Source organism: Rhinatrema bivittatum, chromosome 3 (assembly GCF_901001135.1).
Source record: "Rhinatrema bivittatum chromosome 3, aRhiBiv1.1, whole genome shotgun sequence".
In the NCBI taxonomy this organism is placed as follows: domain Eukaryota; kingdom Metazoa; phylum Chordata; class Amphibia; order Gymnophiona; family Rhinatrematidae; genus Rhinatrema; species Rhinatrema bivittatum.
The window spans coordinates 164,709,597-164,726,019 of NC_042617.1; the positions used below are offsets into that span (position 1 = coordinate 164,709,597).

Below are 16,423 nucleotides of genomic sequence, written 5' to 3' on the forward strand. Positions count from 1 at the left end.
ACTGCTGCATTTTAACAAATTTTTTTATTTATTTATTTTATTTATTTAGATTTTTTATATACTGGCATTCATGACCAGGTCACATCATGCTGGTTTACATAGAAACAAGGGGTGCATCGAACAATAGAACTAAACTGGTGCGAGGGGGAAGCAGTTACAAAAAACAGGGGTATAAAACTGGGAGAGGAAGAAAAGATGAACGGGGAGGAGTAAAAGAACTGTATGGGGATAAAATAAATAACTTAGTGATTATTTACAGAACCAAATGGAAGCATTGTTAAAGGAATTGGAGGCGGTTATGAGTTGTCCGGGAAGGCTTGTTTGAAAAGCCAGGTAGGCTTTTCAAACAAGACTTTTGCGGAAAGTTGGTAGGCAGGGTTCTGAGCGCAGATTTGTGGGGATGGAGTTCCAAAGTGAGGGTCCGGCTGTCGAGAATGCCCGATCTCTAGCCGTTGTGTGACGGGTGGATTTTGTGTTCGGTACCTGGAGGGCTCCTCGGTGGACTTCTCTGATTGGTCTTTGCGAGGTATGAAGGCTGATTGGATATTGAAGGTCCAGGGATGTAAGGTGATGGATTGCCTTGTAAATGATGGTGATGGATTTGTAGATGATTCTGGCTTGGATGGGGAGCCAGTGAAGATTTTTTAAAATGGGTGAGATGTGGTCTCTTCTTTTGGAATTTGTGAGGATTCTAGCCGCGGTGTTTTGTACCATCTGAACAGGTTTGGTGTATGAGGATGGAAGGCCCAGAAGTATGGCGTTACAATAATCTAATTTTGTGAAGATTATTGCTTGAAGTATGGTTCTGAAGTCTTGAAAGTGGAAAAGAGGCTTAATTCTTTTCAATACTTGTAGTTTATAAAAGCAGTCCTTGGTGGTGCGGCTTATAAAAGCTTTCAAGTTCAAATTGTTGTCGATAATGGCTCCTAGGTCTCTTACTTGAGAAGGGAAATTAATAAATAACCTAGAGATGGGAACAATGAGTAAGTTGATCAAATTTTCTGATGATACCAAATTGTTCTAAATTGTTAAATCACAAGAGGATTGTGAGAAATTGCAAGAGAACCTTGTGAGACTGGGAGACCGGCCATCAAAATGGCAGATGACATGCAAAGAGATGCACGCGGGGAAGAGCAACCCAAATAATAGCTACCCAGTGCAAGGTTCCACTTTGGCAGTCACCACCCAGAAAAAGGATCTAAGCATCATCGTGGATGATATGTTGCAATCCTCTGCTCAGTGGGGCACGAAGCAACCCAGTGGCTTCAAGAGGTACCCCACGTCCATTTGAAAGATGTCCATAATGAATTATCATTAAGATTGCATTAGATGTCTGACACTAGACCATAACATCCCTAGTTGCAGCATCTGTGCTAAGTTTTCACATAAGGCCATTGAGCTTCAGAGACAGAAGTTACTGAACATTTTTGGCTCAAATTCAAAGTCCAACACCGCATCAGCGCTGAAGATATTAGCACTGAAGCACCAGGGAGCTACTGGTAGTTAATTGGTGACAAGGGGGCTAGTCACACTCCTTGGAGTTTAAGCCTAAGAAGAGGTTCAGGTACAGGGAACTATCCTACTCTTTCCACTCATCAAAGAAGGATTCTTCTGTGCTAGTGTCAGCCTTGAATGATCACATCGTGGAGTATCATGCAGAAGCACTAGAGCTAAGGCACTTGTAAGTAACCTCTGGTTTCCTTGCTGAAAGGAATGCATTATCTAGTTGGGGAGGTTCAGAGAGATTTAGTGAAGAGAGGTTTGGGTTTTGACTCCCTGAAGTGGGAGCTGTAGATGGGACTTCTACTGGTAAAGTTTATTTATTTATTTATTTAAAAATGTTTCTATACTGTCTTTAAGCTAGGTACTATCACAACGGTTTACAATAAGGCACAAATATTAACGTTGGAAAAAAATCTTGAATTCTATCCACTAAATAGGTGCCAATAATTTACGGTTACATAGTTTGTTATAATTACTCATAGCACTTTTCCAGCAGAAATTGCCCTTTAGAAAATCGTGAGACCATTGCACATATAAAATAATGTTCATGCACATTGTACATATGTACTTTTATGTGCACAGTGGAAAGGCATTCTGGGGGATGAAGTCTGGACAGGATTAGGACTTATGCACGCACTTTTTGATCTACACACAAATTCAGTCTACAAAACTATGTGCACCAAATAGCAGATGTAATTGTGTGCATGTAGTTTTTCTGGGATATTTTTCAAAGCAGACTTATGCATACAAGTCTGCTTTGAAAATTAGAATAACTTATGTGAATATTTGCTGGCTATCTTATACACAATGTCTAGCACCCAAAGTTTTTCCCAAATATATGATTTTTTCCATATTTCTTATAATATTACATAGAAATCCAAATAAGTTAAAAGTATCATGCCTACACTATGGAGTGAATTTTTAAAGGTGTTACATGTATAAAAGTAGCATATATCATAGCAATTTTCAAAAGCCCATTTACGAGCGTAAAACCTTATGAAAATTTAACCTTATGGAGTGATTTTTCAAAGGAGTTACACGCATGCAAGTAGCAGTTTCAAAAGCCTATTTATGTGTGTAAAATGTAGTTGTATGTGCATAAATTCTTTTGAAAATTACATCATGTAACCTCATGATTATATTATTGATTATCCCATTAGTAGAAAGAATGCATGCAAATAATTAAATCATTTAATAATAATCATTATGTAGCATAAGGTAATGTTTTATATAGAAATTCTATTGCATTATATTTGTACATTCTGTGCCACAGTAGACCATTATGAAGAACCATTCTTGAGAAACATACAAAGGCTAATGGAGGTTTTTCTTTCTTTTACTTTTTAGAACTATTTTGCCCGCAATTTCTATAACATGAGGATGTTAGCATTATTTGTTGCCTTTGCCATCAACTTCATTCTGCTCTTTTACAAGGTAAGTTTGCATGCTGAATCCCATCAATAATAGCTTGGCCCAGTCGCCGCATTGAAGGCACAAACTACACAGCTAAAAATCTGCAGAGTGAGATTGTTTTCACACAAGAGAAGTTGTCTTGGTGTAACTTACACATATTTTTGACAGTTTCCAAATGTGGGCTGTTTGAAAATTGACATCCCTGTGTTTGTCTCCAAAAGACTCAGTGCTTATCAAGTTTAGAAAGTGGAAATGATTTTGCAGTTATAAGAACATGAGAATGAACTTCTACATTGTCTGCAAATATTCAATTAAATTGACATTGTTCCACATCCCTAACCTGGCAATCAAACAAACCAGCTTAGCAAAAAGACAGAAAGGTATTTTACTGGATGAGGAGATGGCTGAGCAACAGAACTCAAGAGTATGGTAGCAAATGGAATCTGCTGTAGAGAAAGTAATGTGAGCACCGGTGTGTCTCAGGGCATGATTTGCAGGGACCAGTACTTTTTGGTATCTGTATCAGAGTCACTGTGGAAGGAGTTGAGTGAAAAATACAGCTGTTTGCAGATGCTATGAAAATCTGTAACAGGATAGATAGACCAGGAGTGGTGCAAAATGAAATAAGAAGAGACCTTGGAAAAAAAAAGATCAAGGGTTTGGAAGATGTGCTTCAGCGCAAAAAAACATATATATATATATATATATATATATATATATATATTGAGGTCTGTATCCAAAAGGGTTTGTCTGGATAACTTTTGGAGTTAGCCAGACAAAACCCATGATTTCAATATTTATCCCAGGACAAGCAGGATGCTAGTCCTCACACATGGATGATATCACTGACGGAGCCCTAGAGCGGGAAAACTTTCTGTCAAAGTTTCTAGAAACTTTTGACTGGCCGTGTGAGGCCACTGAGCATGCCCAGCATGCCATGATATTCTCTGCCACAGGGGTCTCTCTTCAGTCTTCGTTTTTCCGCACTGCTGTAGGCATCATGGAGCAGGAGCCATTGCGAGTCTCTCACAACAATTTCTGACTGAAAAGTCACATATTTTCTATAATATTCTCTCTCACTGGAGTCTCTCGGGGTTTCCAATGAGTCTCCAATGAGTTTTCATATTTTGCTCTTTGAGTAAAATATTTTTTTCTCACGAATTCCCATTCTTTCATCGACGGCTGTCGACCTAAAAATGGCTATGGGCTTCAAAAAATGCCCTGTATGTAACAGAACAATGTCGATCACCGGCCCACACTTAGAGTGTGTAATGTGTCTAGGTGAAAAACATGACGTTAACAATTGTCCAAAATGCGCGGAGATGACGGCGAAGGGAAGAAAGGCTAGGCAAGAAAAAATGGAACATTTGTTCCACCTACAACTTATTCCATCTCCCTCGACGTCATCGAAGTCATCTCCTGCCGGAGCTACTAAGCGCGTCTTACTTAAAAAACCTCGCTCAGAAGGATCGGGAGATCATCCGTCCCCACTGTTGTCCATGGCATCGACGAAGTCTGCCAATCAACATAAAACAAAATATCGACATCGACGTTCATCGACGTCCGGATCCATTCCCCAGGAAGAATTGACGGCGAAGCGGCCACGGAACCAAGAAACATCGGTTGCTTCAGCGCCTGGGCCTCTTCAGCCACAACCATCGATACCAGATCCTCCACAGGGCTCTGTGCAGGATCTGACACCTCAGCCTCCACCACTGCTTACAACTGCTCTGGTTCCATCAGTTGTAATGCCGGAATTGTCTGACCTCATCAGACAAGCGGTTTTACATGCTTTAAAGGATCAACAAATAACTCCAGCGATCCCGCCGATGCATACAGCATCAATGCCGGTAAACTTACTGATGCCGGTGGTACCACCAATGTCGGTGTTGATGTCGATACCGAGGTCGAGCATGGAACCGATAACTGCACCGAGATTCATCACGGCATCGACATCCATTTACGCACAAATTCCATCGACCTCCTCGAGGCCGATCTCGATGCCAGCACCGTTGATGTCTTCGACACCGTTGAGGGCACTTCCAACAATGCTTGCATCGATACCAACCACTATTCCATCGATGCAACCACCATCTGAAGATCCTGAACCCCATGATCTGGCATTTTTTCAGTGACTTTTACAAAGATATCAAGATGTCATCGACAAACTTCCACCAAAACTATCGGAGGACACTTCTCCATTATTTCCCTCTGATGATCCACAGCCAGGCCCTTCATGCCTTCATCACCCACCCAGGTCTTCCCCAAGATCTCCATATAGAGACGATCAAGATGATTCTTGGGATGATCAGCGCTCTGTCACATCTTCTGAAGACTTCATGTCTGAGCCTTCACCTCCAGATCAAAGGAAAAAATCCCCACCAGAAGATTTGTCTTTTTCCACCTTCATACAGGATATGGCAGACACCATTCCTTTTAAGCTGACTACAGAACAAGATACAAGACAACAAACTTTAGAAGTCCTTCAGTCTGTTGACCCACCAAAGCAAGTATTGGCTATTCCAATACATGAAGTACTCTTAGATCTCCAACACCGGATCTGGGAGCACCCATGTTCTGTCTCAGCAGGAAACAAACAGGTAGATACTACCTATTTGGTACAGGCAGCTCCAGGATACCAAAAACCACATCTACCACATCAATCTGTGGTAGTGGAATCTGCCCAGAAATAATCTAAGCGTATTCGCCCACACTCATCAACACCACCGGGTAAAGAACACCGGACTCTGGATTCCCTTGGAAGAAAAGTGTATCAAGGCGCCATCCTGAATGCCAGAATCTCTTCTTATCAACTGTATATGACACAGTATCAGAGAAATCTCTGGAAGCAGATGGAAGAATTTGTCACTTCTTTGCCTACAAAATTTCAGGAGGCAGCACAGGCCATAGTCCATAAAGTCCTAGAAGCCGAAAAACATGAAGTGAGGGCGGCCTACGACAGTTTTGAGACGGCTTCCAGAACAGCAGCTGCTAGAATCACTGCTCGTAGATGGACATGGCTTAAGACCTCGGACCTCAGGCCTGAGGTCCAGGATAAACCTGTTGACTTGCCATGTGTGGGGGACAACCTGTTTGGTGAAAAGGTCCAAGAGGCCATACAATAGCTTAAGGAACATACAGAGACCTTACGTCAGTTGTCACAGATTCCACAAGAACCCTCTACACAACTTCCTCGTCGACAACCTAGGAGAAAAACCAGATGCCCATACTACAGGCCAAGGCGAAACTACCACCAAGCCTCTAGGGGTAGGTCAACTAGGCCACAACAGCGTTCCCAGGCCAGACAGTCAAGAACTACTCACCCGCAACCTCCTCCACAAACAGGCCAAGCTGCGGGCTTTTGAAATACAGGCCAGAGAACAAGTCCATCTCCAGAATCCTCGACCAGACCTGCCAGTAGGAGGAAGAGTATCCTATTTTCACACACATTGGCTAAGAATAACATCAGTCGAGGTTACAAACTCAATTTCCTCTCAATTCCACCAGAATCTCCACTGAGTTTCTTCCCACAACAAAATTCTCAGCTAATCCATCTACAAGCAGAATTATCCATTCTTCTGAGAGCCAGGGCTGTACAGCCAGTGCCCCAGACTCAGCAGGGCAGAGGATTCTACTCCCGTTATTTCCTCATTCCAAAGAAAACCGGAGGCATACGTCCCATTCTTGACCTCAGAAATCTCAACAAATTTCTGAAAAAGGAAAAGTTCAGGATGGTTTCTCTAGGCAACTAAGATTATCTCTACTTTGGTGGGCAAACGTGGACAACTTGCGAAAAGGCCTACCTTTTCAACAACCAGTCCCACAGATAACGTTAACTACAGATGCATCCACCTTGGGTTGGGGAGCTCACATAGACAATCTCCAAACCCAGGGTACTTGGACAAAACTCGAAGTGACTTATCAAATACATTTCCTGGAACTTCGAGCTATACGTTATGTGCTGCATGCGTTCAAGGACTGCCTTTCACACAAGACTGTTCTGATCCAAACGGACAACACAGTAGCCATGTGGTACATCAACAAACAGGGAGGTATGGGCTCATAGCTCCTTTGTCAAGAAGCTGCACAGATTTGGGCCTGGGCCCCAACACATTCAATGTCTCTCCGGGCCACTTATCTGGCAGGCATTCAAAATGTACTAGCGGATTGACTCAGTCGTCAATTCCACCCACAAAAATGGTCCCTGGATCCCTCAGTAGCGACCAGGATTTTTCAACGATGTGTTCAATCAACAGTAGACCTCTTTGCATCACACCTGAATCACAAAGTGGACAAATTCTGTTCCTTACACAAACAGAAAAACCAGCCAGCCAAGGACGCGTTTGCTCGCCCTTGGAACTCAGGCCTACTATACACGTATCCTCCGATACCGCTCATAACCAAAACTCTAGTGAAGCTACAACAGGACAGGGGGTCCATGATACTCATAGCCCCATATTGGCCTCGATAAGTATGGTTTCCCACACTTCTAGACCTCTCAGTCAGAGATCCAATTCGCCTGGGACTAGCTCCCACTCTCATAACTCAGGATCAGGGTCGGTTGCGCCATCCCAACCTTCGATCCCTTTCCCTGACAGCATGGATGTTGAAAGCTTGATCTTGCAACCACTCAATCTTTCAACCTATCCATAGTTTTACCCACATTCTTTCCAAGGCCTCATTCTCACCAAGGGGAACGGGCCTTACATACTCTGGACTGTAAGCGTGCATTGGCCTTTTACTTAAACCGCACGGCAGTCCACAGAAAATGAACTCAATTGTTTGTTTCTTATGATCCAAACAAACCAGGTAAAGCAGTGGGTAAACATACTCTATCCAACTGGTTAGCAGATTGCATACAGTTTTGTTATGAAAGAGCAGGCCTTCCTCTCCAAGGGCGAGTAAAGGCACATTCAGTAAGAGCAATGTCAACCTCAGTAGCACACTATCGTTCAGTGCCAATTCTTGACATCTGTAAAGCAGCAACATGGAGTTCTCTTCACACCTTTGCAGCTCTTTACTGTTTGGACAAAGAAGGACGACAAGATTCAGCCTATGGACAATCTGTCTTAAAGAACTTATTTCCAATATAACTCCAACTCCTTCTACATCCATCCTGCTGTGATTTCAGGCTGCCTCATTCTTTCCAGCAGTACACCAGTTGTTGTGCTCGTTGCACAGGTTGTATGCTGTTGGTACAATATAAGAATGACTCAGCCTCTAGCTTGCTAATCACCCATATGTGAGGACTAGCATCCTGCTTGTCCTGGGATAAAGCAAAATTGCTTACCTTGTAATAGGTGTTATCCCAGGACAGCAGGATGTAGTCCTCACGAAACCCACCTGCCACCCCGCGGAGTTGGGTCTCATACCTTTTATTATTTTATTTTTGCTAAAGCTTTTGCTACATACGAGACTGAAGAGAGACCCCTGTGGCAGAGAATATCATGGCATGCTGGGCATGCTCAGTGGCCTCACAGGGCCAGTCAAAAGTTTCTAGAAACTTTGACAGAAAGTTTTCCTGCTCTAGGGCTCCGTCAGTGACGTCACCCATATGTGAGGACTACATCCTGCTGTCCTGGGATAACACCTATTACAAGGTAAGCAATTTTGCTTTCCCCCCTGCTCCCTGATTAAATTTTCTTAGGCTACCCCATTACCTGCACAAACTTTACCCGGCTAAGAAGAGGCAGTGCTCGGGGTGTTCCTGGGTCTTTTTTTCGCTTTGTTCGGACATTGCTGATATCCAGCACTACCCAGACAAAATTAACCGAGTAAGTCTGAGTAAATACCTGTTCTGAAGTTACCTGGTGACTTTGTCATGGTATAGTCAGTGTGACCCTTAGCTGGGGGCGTTCCGCTGAATATCTGGGTAAAGTTATCCAGGTAACTTTCTCACTTGATGGGTTACTCAGCAGGGGCCTCAGGGAGAACAATCTTCAAAGTATTTACCCAGGTAAAATGGCCTGACTGACAGTTGCCCTTCTCCAATGTGGCTGAAAGTATATGCGGATCCCTCAGCTTGCATACTTTTAGCTGCATTAAAAAGAGGCATTCCTGTAGGGGGGGGGGCAGGGAGGAGGGGTAAAACAGGATGCACATCAGTGATTTTCAATTGCATATGGATTCCTTTACCTGTCCACGTTGAAGATTTGAATGAAATACATGCTTTAAATTTGCCCATGTAGTTCATAACTCTACAGGGTATTTGAAAATTGCCCACATTGCAATTAACATAAAGAGGCATTTAGCCGGATATCTCTGGTCATGCTGTAGAACTGCCCTAGAGTTAGCTGGATAAACTTAAATGGCTATCTTTAAGGTAGCCTTCTATATTCAAAAGTGTGGCTGCGTCACTGAATGTCCCACCAAAGTTAGCCGGATACGTTTATCCGGCTAACTTTGCAATCTGGCCAATGACTCGAACTCATAGAGGACAATTATCAAAGCTTTTTACACGGGTAAAAAAAACTAGGTAAACAGCTGAAAAGTAAGCCCTCCCCCACTATGAGAAAAAGTATTCACATTAAAGAAAAGACACAGGTAAGGGGAAGAGATAGGTCGTGGGAAGGGAAAGTATGCATGGGGCTTTCATTTTGAAAGCTTCTTGCACCCTTTTTTCATGTGTGAACGTTTGCCCTGCTTCAAAGTAGGTACTAACATATATGGGTACTAAGTGCCTTCTGTGTGCCACCAGCCCATCCTTGGGCAGAGGTCCTCTTTAGGAGTCCATGAGCAAACTGATAATCCTGGGTCTTAAGCTATCTTCGCTTCTCATAGAGTCCACTAGTCCCACGTTTTCAATGGAAGGCATGGAGGGGGGAGAATTCTTTCCTACGCCCCAGGGGTACTTTCGTAGTCTCTATAGCAGATAGTAAAAATCAAACTGGACTCAGGATGAGGTTCCAATAGAACTTTAATGATAGGTGATTTTAAGGTGGAATATACAACTCTTTACAAGTCCTTTCTCAATACAGTCCATTACATAAACTCATTCGTAGCAAATCAGTGACTCTGCAGTTACACTCAATAATGGTTTTCCCAACCAGTTCTCTCCTTGTTTCTAGGTAGATTTAGAGCTTCTTCCTAAGGGATTGCTACACTTGAAGGATGGTTGATTAAATTCAATTCCCAATACCTTTGATCAGATGTTCTGATATTAAAGTCTCACATTTCACTGATCCTTTCACTCCTTGCTGTACCTGAAGGGTACCTCTTAACTCCTTCTTCAAATATTAGGTGGATAACTGGAGTGGATCTACACCAGTGGCGGTGCCGCTCTTCGCCTTTACTTCTTTTCTCCTCCTGAATATTGGATAGAGGTCCACTTCTCCTTCCTAACTTCTAATGGGAAGATCTGACTCTCTCAGGTAGAGAGGCTCAGGTAAAACAATAGTATCAGTCTGGTCCAAAGTAGAAGGAAGGGGGGTTAAAAGCTTCCTTCAACTAAATCCAAAAATAGAAACTCATACTCTTTCTCAAAAAGACTAAAGTGCACACCTTATTTAATTTCCTTAAACTCCAACTCCAATGTGGATGGTCCACAGGGTCTTCTTATTTCCTCAAAATAAAAATCAGAAGGAAAAGAAACAGGAACTAAAAAGAAACACTCCTGATTACTCCAAAACACAACTAAGAATCCACACTCGCACTAGGATTCTCCGCCTTTTATAGGGATAGACAGCAACCATTACAGCAGCCCACATGGGGGAGCTGAGGAATAAGTAGTACGCTTCTCTCATCCTTACACTGTCTACCTGATCTTTGAAAGGAATAGAACTTAGCAAGGACCTAATGAGGCCTCACACCCACATAGGGTTGCCTTTTGAAAGTATGCTGGCAGTCCCAGGGGTATAATATACAACGTAATACCTGTGTTTATTTTGATAATTGCCCTCTAGATATTAAATCATTCTAAACCTATAGTAATAGAATTGTGAAGGATAAATACATACGGTAAACATGAGCTTAGAATATGTCTTCATTTACTGCATCTCTGCCCTGAACACATGAAAGATGCACAGGGGACATTAAACACAGCTTTAGAATATGACTTTCTTTTCTGTATGCCACCATGAAAGATGTTTAAGACTAATAATCAGAGCAAGAAGTCTTATGACACAAGTGTCTCATGTGTCACTGTTCTGAAGCAGTTTAATCTTGTATTGAGGATTATTTTACCTCCTCTCCATCTGTTACAGTTCACTCTGTATAGGTGTGGTAAAACACCAGGATACAAAAAAAAAAAAGTATGCTGCAGCCCCTCTCACCCAATAGAATCTGCTACACAAAGCACTACATATCATGTTCACACTCTGAGGAAGCACAACTGTAGATTGGAGAATAAACAGTGTGTTATTATTAATGCTACATTATGCTCCAGAAAGCAATGCAGCAAAGGTAATATGACAATCTAGCAAAGGCAATAGTTGTAATAATGTAGTACAAATAATTTTCTTATGTTTAATAGGAAGGCAGGTAGAAGTCTGGGATTCTTTCTCTCTGTCTGGCCCTCTACCCTTTCACTCCCATGCCTCCATTTGTTTCTTTGTTTGTTATAAACTTTTCATCTGCACAGCTAAAAACATGTTAAGGGAAAAATGTGATTTTCCAAAACATTGTCCAGAGTGAGGACTCCCACAGGGTTTGCAGGCACATGTTATAAAATCAGGGGTTGGCGCGCACAAGGGGGTGCACAATTATGTGTGCTGAGCCCACGCCAGGTCGCGCTGCCTTCTCCCGTTCCCTCCCAGGCTGCTCTGAAATCGAAGGCCTCAGAGGGAACTTCCCTCCCCTCCCCACCCCACCTTCCCTTCTCTTCCCCTACCTCCCCTGCCCTTTCCCCCCTACCTTTTTCCTTTTTTGTCTTCTGTTTCAAAACTTACTTCAGTCCTGGGGCTGAAGTAAGTGTTGGGATCCATGGGAGGGAGCGCTCCTGATTCCTGGGAGATGTGTGCCCTTGGGCCACGACGCGACTGCAGAGAGGAGCTCCGTGGAAGCACTGTGGCAGGCAAGATGTGCCCCAGCATGGGAGGTGCAGGCTGACCACCGCTCTATCCTCCACCGAACTTGCACGCACCAGTAGAGACCCAGCAACGCTATGCTGGTCTCTGGCGTAGCCTTCCAGCCACTCAATAGCCCTTTCGGACTTGCCACTGTGTAGCGGCAGATGCGGCAGGACGGACAGAGGTCGAGGACAGGCGATGGTACTGGAGCTTGGAACAAGACAGGGCTTCAGCCTTCGACTAGGCTGAAGACTTGAACAAGACAAGGAATCTCGGAGGCTCAGATGAGTCGAAGACATGTGGAGCTTGGGACTCAGACAAGACGAGGACACTTGGATATTTGGACGAGATGAGGAATCTTGGTACTTGGAGACTCAAACGAGGCGAGGACAAGAGGTAACTTGGAGAACAGACGAGACGAGGACACTTGAAGACTCAGACAAGGCAAGGACACTTGGTACTTGGGAACTCAGACAAGATGAGGACCCTTGGTACTTGGAAGCTCAGATGAGATGAGGACAAGAAGACTCGGACGAGGCAAAGACCCTTGGTACTTGGAACTCAGACGAGTCAAGAACTCTTGGCACTTGTGATCTCAGACGAGATGAGGACACTTGATACTTGGGAGTTCAAACAAGATGAGGACACTTGATACTTGAAGACTCAGATGAGATGAGGACACTTGATACTTGGAAACTTAAATGAGACGAAGACACTAAGTACTTGGAGACTCAGATGAGACGAGGACATGAGGAAATTTGGAACTCTGGCTAGAAGAGGACACGAGGGAACGCGGAACTTAGAACTCAGATGAAACAAGGACAAAGGTAGCTTGGACTCAGACAAGACGAAGACATGAAATGGCTTGAAATTCAGACGAAGACGCTCAGACGTAGATTGAAGATCAGAGATGGATTCTAGAGAGTCAGGTGAGGATTCTGGATACTCCGATGGGGACTTGGAACTTGGGAAGACTCAGGATACTCAGAGACGTAGACAGGCACTGCCCCTCAAGGCACCCTACACAGCCGACGTGGGCTGGTCATGGACCACCCTGTTCCATGGCGCGCCCTATACAACCTGAAGAGGCTGGTCGCAGACCATGCGGAGAGCAAAGCGAGCACAAGACTGAGGCTCAGGACAAGGAAGGAATCTGGGCAGTGCTTGAAGGCAGATCCTGTCTAAAGAGGACTCCAGCCACCAGGAAAGTGGACACTGGATAGGAACGGAGTTACTCCCAGGAAACGGTCAGCTGGAGACGAGGTCCGGGGTGAGTGAACTGAATCCATAACTTAAGGACTGACGAAACTTCAGGATCGGAACCTGACAAAGGACATCAGAAGCGAGACTTGGAACATCAGGGTTGGAAAGGAGGACATCGGATCGGAATGGACACCGGTACCCTCGGGACATCAGGACATATATGGCATCTAGACATCAGGGGACTTCTAGAGAGGAGGACAACAGGGACGACTGGAACATGACAGAAGAAGACATAAGGAGACTGGAACATCTGGAGATGTGGACATCAGGAAATCTGGAGACGAAAGGACGGGATCCAACGAGAGACCAAAACATGGAACGAAGATCAGATGAAGGTTTAAAAATCATGGACGCCCACCGAGGAACAGAATGCCTTGAAAAAGCGATGAAGAATCACGGAGGACTCCTGGAATGAAGAGCAGGAACTGAAGATCCATGAGCAGTCTTGACTGGCTCCTTGTGAAGGTAAAGAGGAACTGAAGGCTAAGCCCTTTTTATAGGGCTGAAGAGGAAACGCCTGGATGACAGCAGGAGGAGCCTAGAAAGACAGCCCACTGCTGGTCCTTTAAGAAGAGCAGAGAGGCACAGCCCCACGCCTAAGAGGCAGGACCAGTGACAGCAAATATGATGAGACAAAGGAAGCAGGCCCGAGGAATCGGGGTGGCTCCAGACACTGAAGAAAGAACTGAAGATGGCCCCAGGCTGAGGAAACACTGGTGGTGGCCTCCGGGCCGCAAAGAGGAACTCCAGGCGCCCTCCTGGCTGCAAGAAGAGGACGGAGGAAGCGGCTCCAACTGCAAAGGATAGAAGGCTTCAGGGCGGCCTCCAGGCCGCAAGGAGACAGCATCGATGGCCCCCCTGGCCGCGAAGGAGAAGAAGACGGCAGCAGGCCCCAGCTGCGGACAGCGGCAGTGACGACGGCAGCTCCAGGCTGTATGGATGCGCGGCGGCAAGGCCAATCATGCCGGAGACAACGTGGGCAGCCTCCGAGCCGCAGAGAACACCGGCGGCCACCTCCTGGCCACGCAGGGCAAGCAGGCAGACAGTGGAGATGGAGAAGCAAGCAGCAGAAAGGTGAAAGGCTGCTCGCGGCTAGGCCCGCAAGCAGAATCGTAACAGTAAGTTGCACATGCCGGCCAACTGCCGGCACGCGATCCCCGACACAGCAGCAAATGGCCACTGTGTCGAAGGCCTCTGACCCTGCCCCCGGACTGCCCCTTTAGTAAAGACCCGGGACGTACACGCATCGCAGGGCCTTTTGAAAATAGGCCCGGCGCGCATAACCTTTTGAAAATCTGACCCCTGTTCTCTTGTTCTCACATCATTTCCTGGGGCATGAAACCTGGTTTCATTTACACTTGGGACCCAATAGAACGCGGTGCTTGATGTCCAAAACACTTATAAGTGTTTCCACATTCTATCAAATTTAAAGATTTTTATAGCACAATTCGAACCAGCAATATTAATTGCAGTAGAGTATTTTTTTTAAATTCTTTATTTATTCACTTTTTCTAATAATTACAAATAGAAAAATATCATAAAGCATGTTATCTCACATCACTTCATATTAAGCAAAAATTATACAGGAAAAATATAAATTTTCATATCCACAATTTCTTCACAATAAACATATTTTTCCTGCAAGTAAAGTCACAAGATAATTGGGAGATCCAAAACTTTATTTAGGACAATACCATATAGGAAAAATTAAAAAAAGAAAATTAAGGAGACATACCAATCTTTTCCTAAATAAAGCACCTGATGGTTAGGTAATAATCGCCTCTACTGTACAATTATCCAACAATTGCCTTAATTGAGCTGGCTCAAAGAAAATATATCTGTTGATTCCTAATTTCAGCATACATTTTCATGGATATCTAATATTAATTTGACCACCCATTTGTCTAACTTTGTTGACACATTCCCAAGAAAATTTTCCTCCGAGTCTGTGTAACTCTTGTTAAATCTGGATATATCCAAACTTTTTGTCTGTAGAATAACTTATTCCTATTTCGTAGAAACAGTCTTAGGATCGTATCTCATCAGTAGGAAACATGAAAGACCCTAATAAAGTTCCACGAAAATCTATTTGATCTTCAGAAGAAGTTTCCAAAAAAGCGGTAAGATCAGTTCCCACATCTTGCGATTGTACTAAAGGTAGATCATTCGAATTCCTTAAAGACTGGTGGTATCGCTTCTATAGGTACTGAAAAAATATCAACAAGGTATTTTTTAAATTGGTCCCTTATTAGTACCAACCTATGGTAATACTTGGAAAATTTAAAACCCTAAGATTCAGATAACTTGACTTATTCTCAAGATTTTTAATTCTTTTTGCCCTACATCTTCTCCTTGAATCAGTTTTGTTTGCACTTCCTTAATAGATGTTATTTGCACAGTCATGTCTTTCATCTTAGTATCCTGAGCTTTTATCAGTGCTTCCATTATTTGAATTGAGTTCTGAGAATTATTCACAACAAGAAGAAATTGACTTTTCTAACGCCACTAAAGTGTTCCAAATAGAGTCCAATGTAATCACACTTGGTCTGGATAACTTTTGCACAGTAAGCCTCTGTCTTACCCCACTCTGCTGGCAAATCTCTTCTATCCGCGAGGATTCATTTGCAGTGTCTTCTCCCCTCTCCTGCTAGTTGGTTATTCTGCACAGGCCCGGCACGATCTTCCCTGCCGCTCCAACACTCACAGCTACCATGCTGCCCACTGAGGCCTTCGCAGATGCAGGTAGGATATCCACTGTCATACCTCCAGTTCCAGCCTCTAGCGTCAATCCTCCTTCGGTCAGAAACTGCCACAACTCTCGATCCTGGTCCCGGGGTTTACTTTGGAATGGTGGGGAGGGCGTCTCAGGTGCTCCCGGGCTTAGAGAAGCTTGTTCGTCCATGAGGGCCTGGACATGTCCTATATCTGGCTCCTCTACGGACTCCTTTCCCAGAGTCGAGATGGTAGTCGGCGCGAAGAACACCTCGATTGTAGTCTGGGAGGGAGTAGGTATGGTTGGTGCAGAGGAATCCGTCCATACCCTTCCCTTCCTCTTCGTATGAGGCATGGTTTTCAAAGTAAGAAAGAGTCAGACCGGGAGCTCACCAAACGTCATCCTCTCCCTACGGTGCCATCTTGGAGTGGGTACCCCTGGTAAAGTCCGAGGAGGCAGAGTAGCAAGATAAGCGAAGAGCGAATCCCATCCACAGTGATACCTGGAGGCAATTAGGGAGGAATCC

The 16,423-nt window shown here is 44.2% G+C and overlaps 1 protein-coding gene across 1 annotated transcript in view; it reads left to right on the plus strand.

Annotated features, from left to right (window-relative positions):
* The window catches only part of RYR2 (ryanodine receptor 2), a 1,771,220-nt gene that overhangs the window by 1,568,101 nt on the left and 186,696 nt on the right, over positions 1-16,423 (plus strand). Inside the window, 1 exon segment of the mRNA XM_029593907.1 lies at positions 2,851-2,937. Coding sequence (XP_029449767.1) covers positions 2,851-2,937 — 87 coding nt within the window.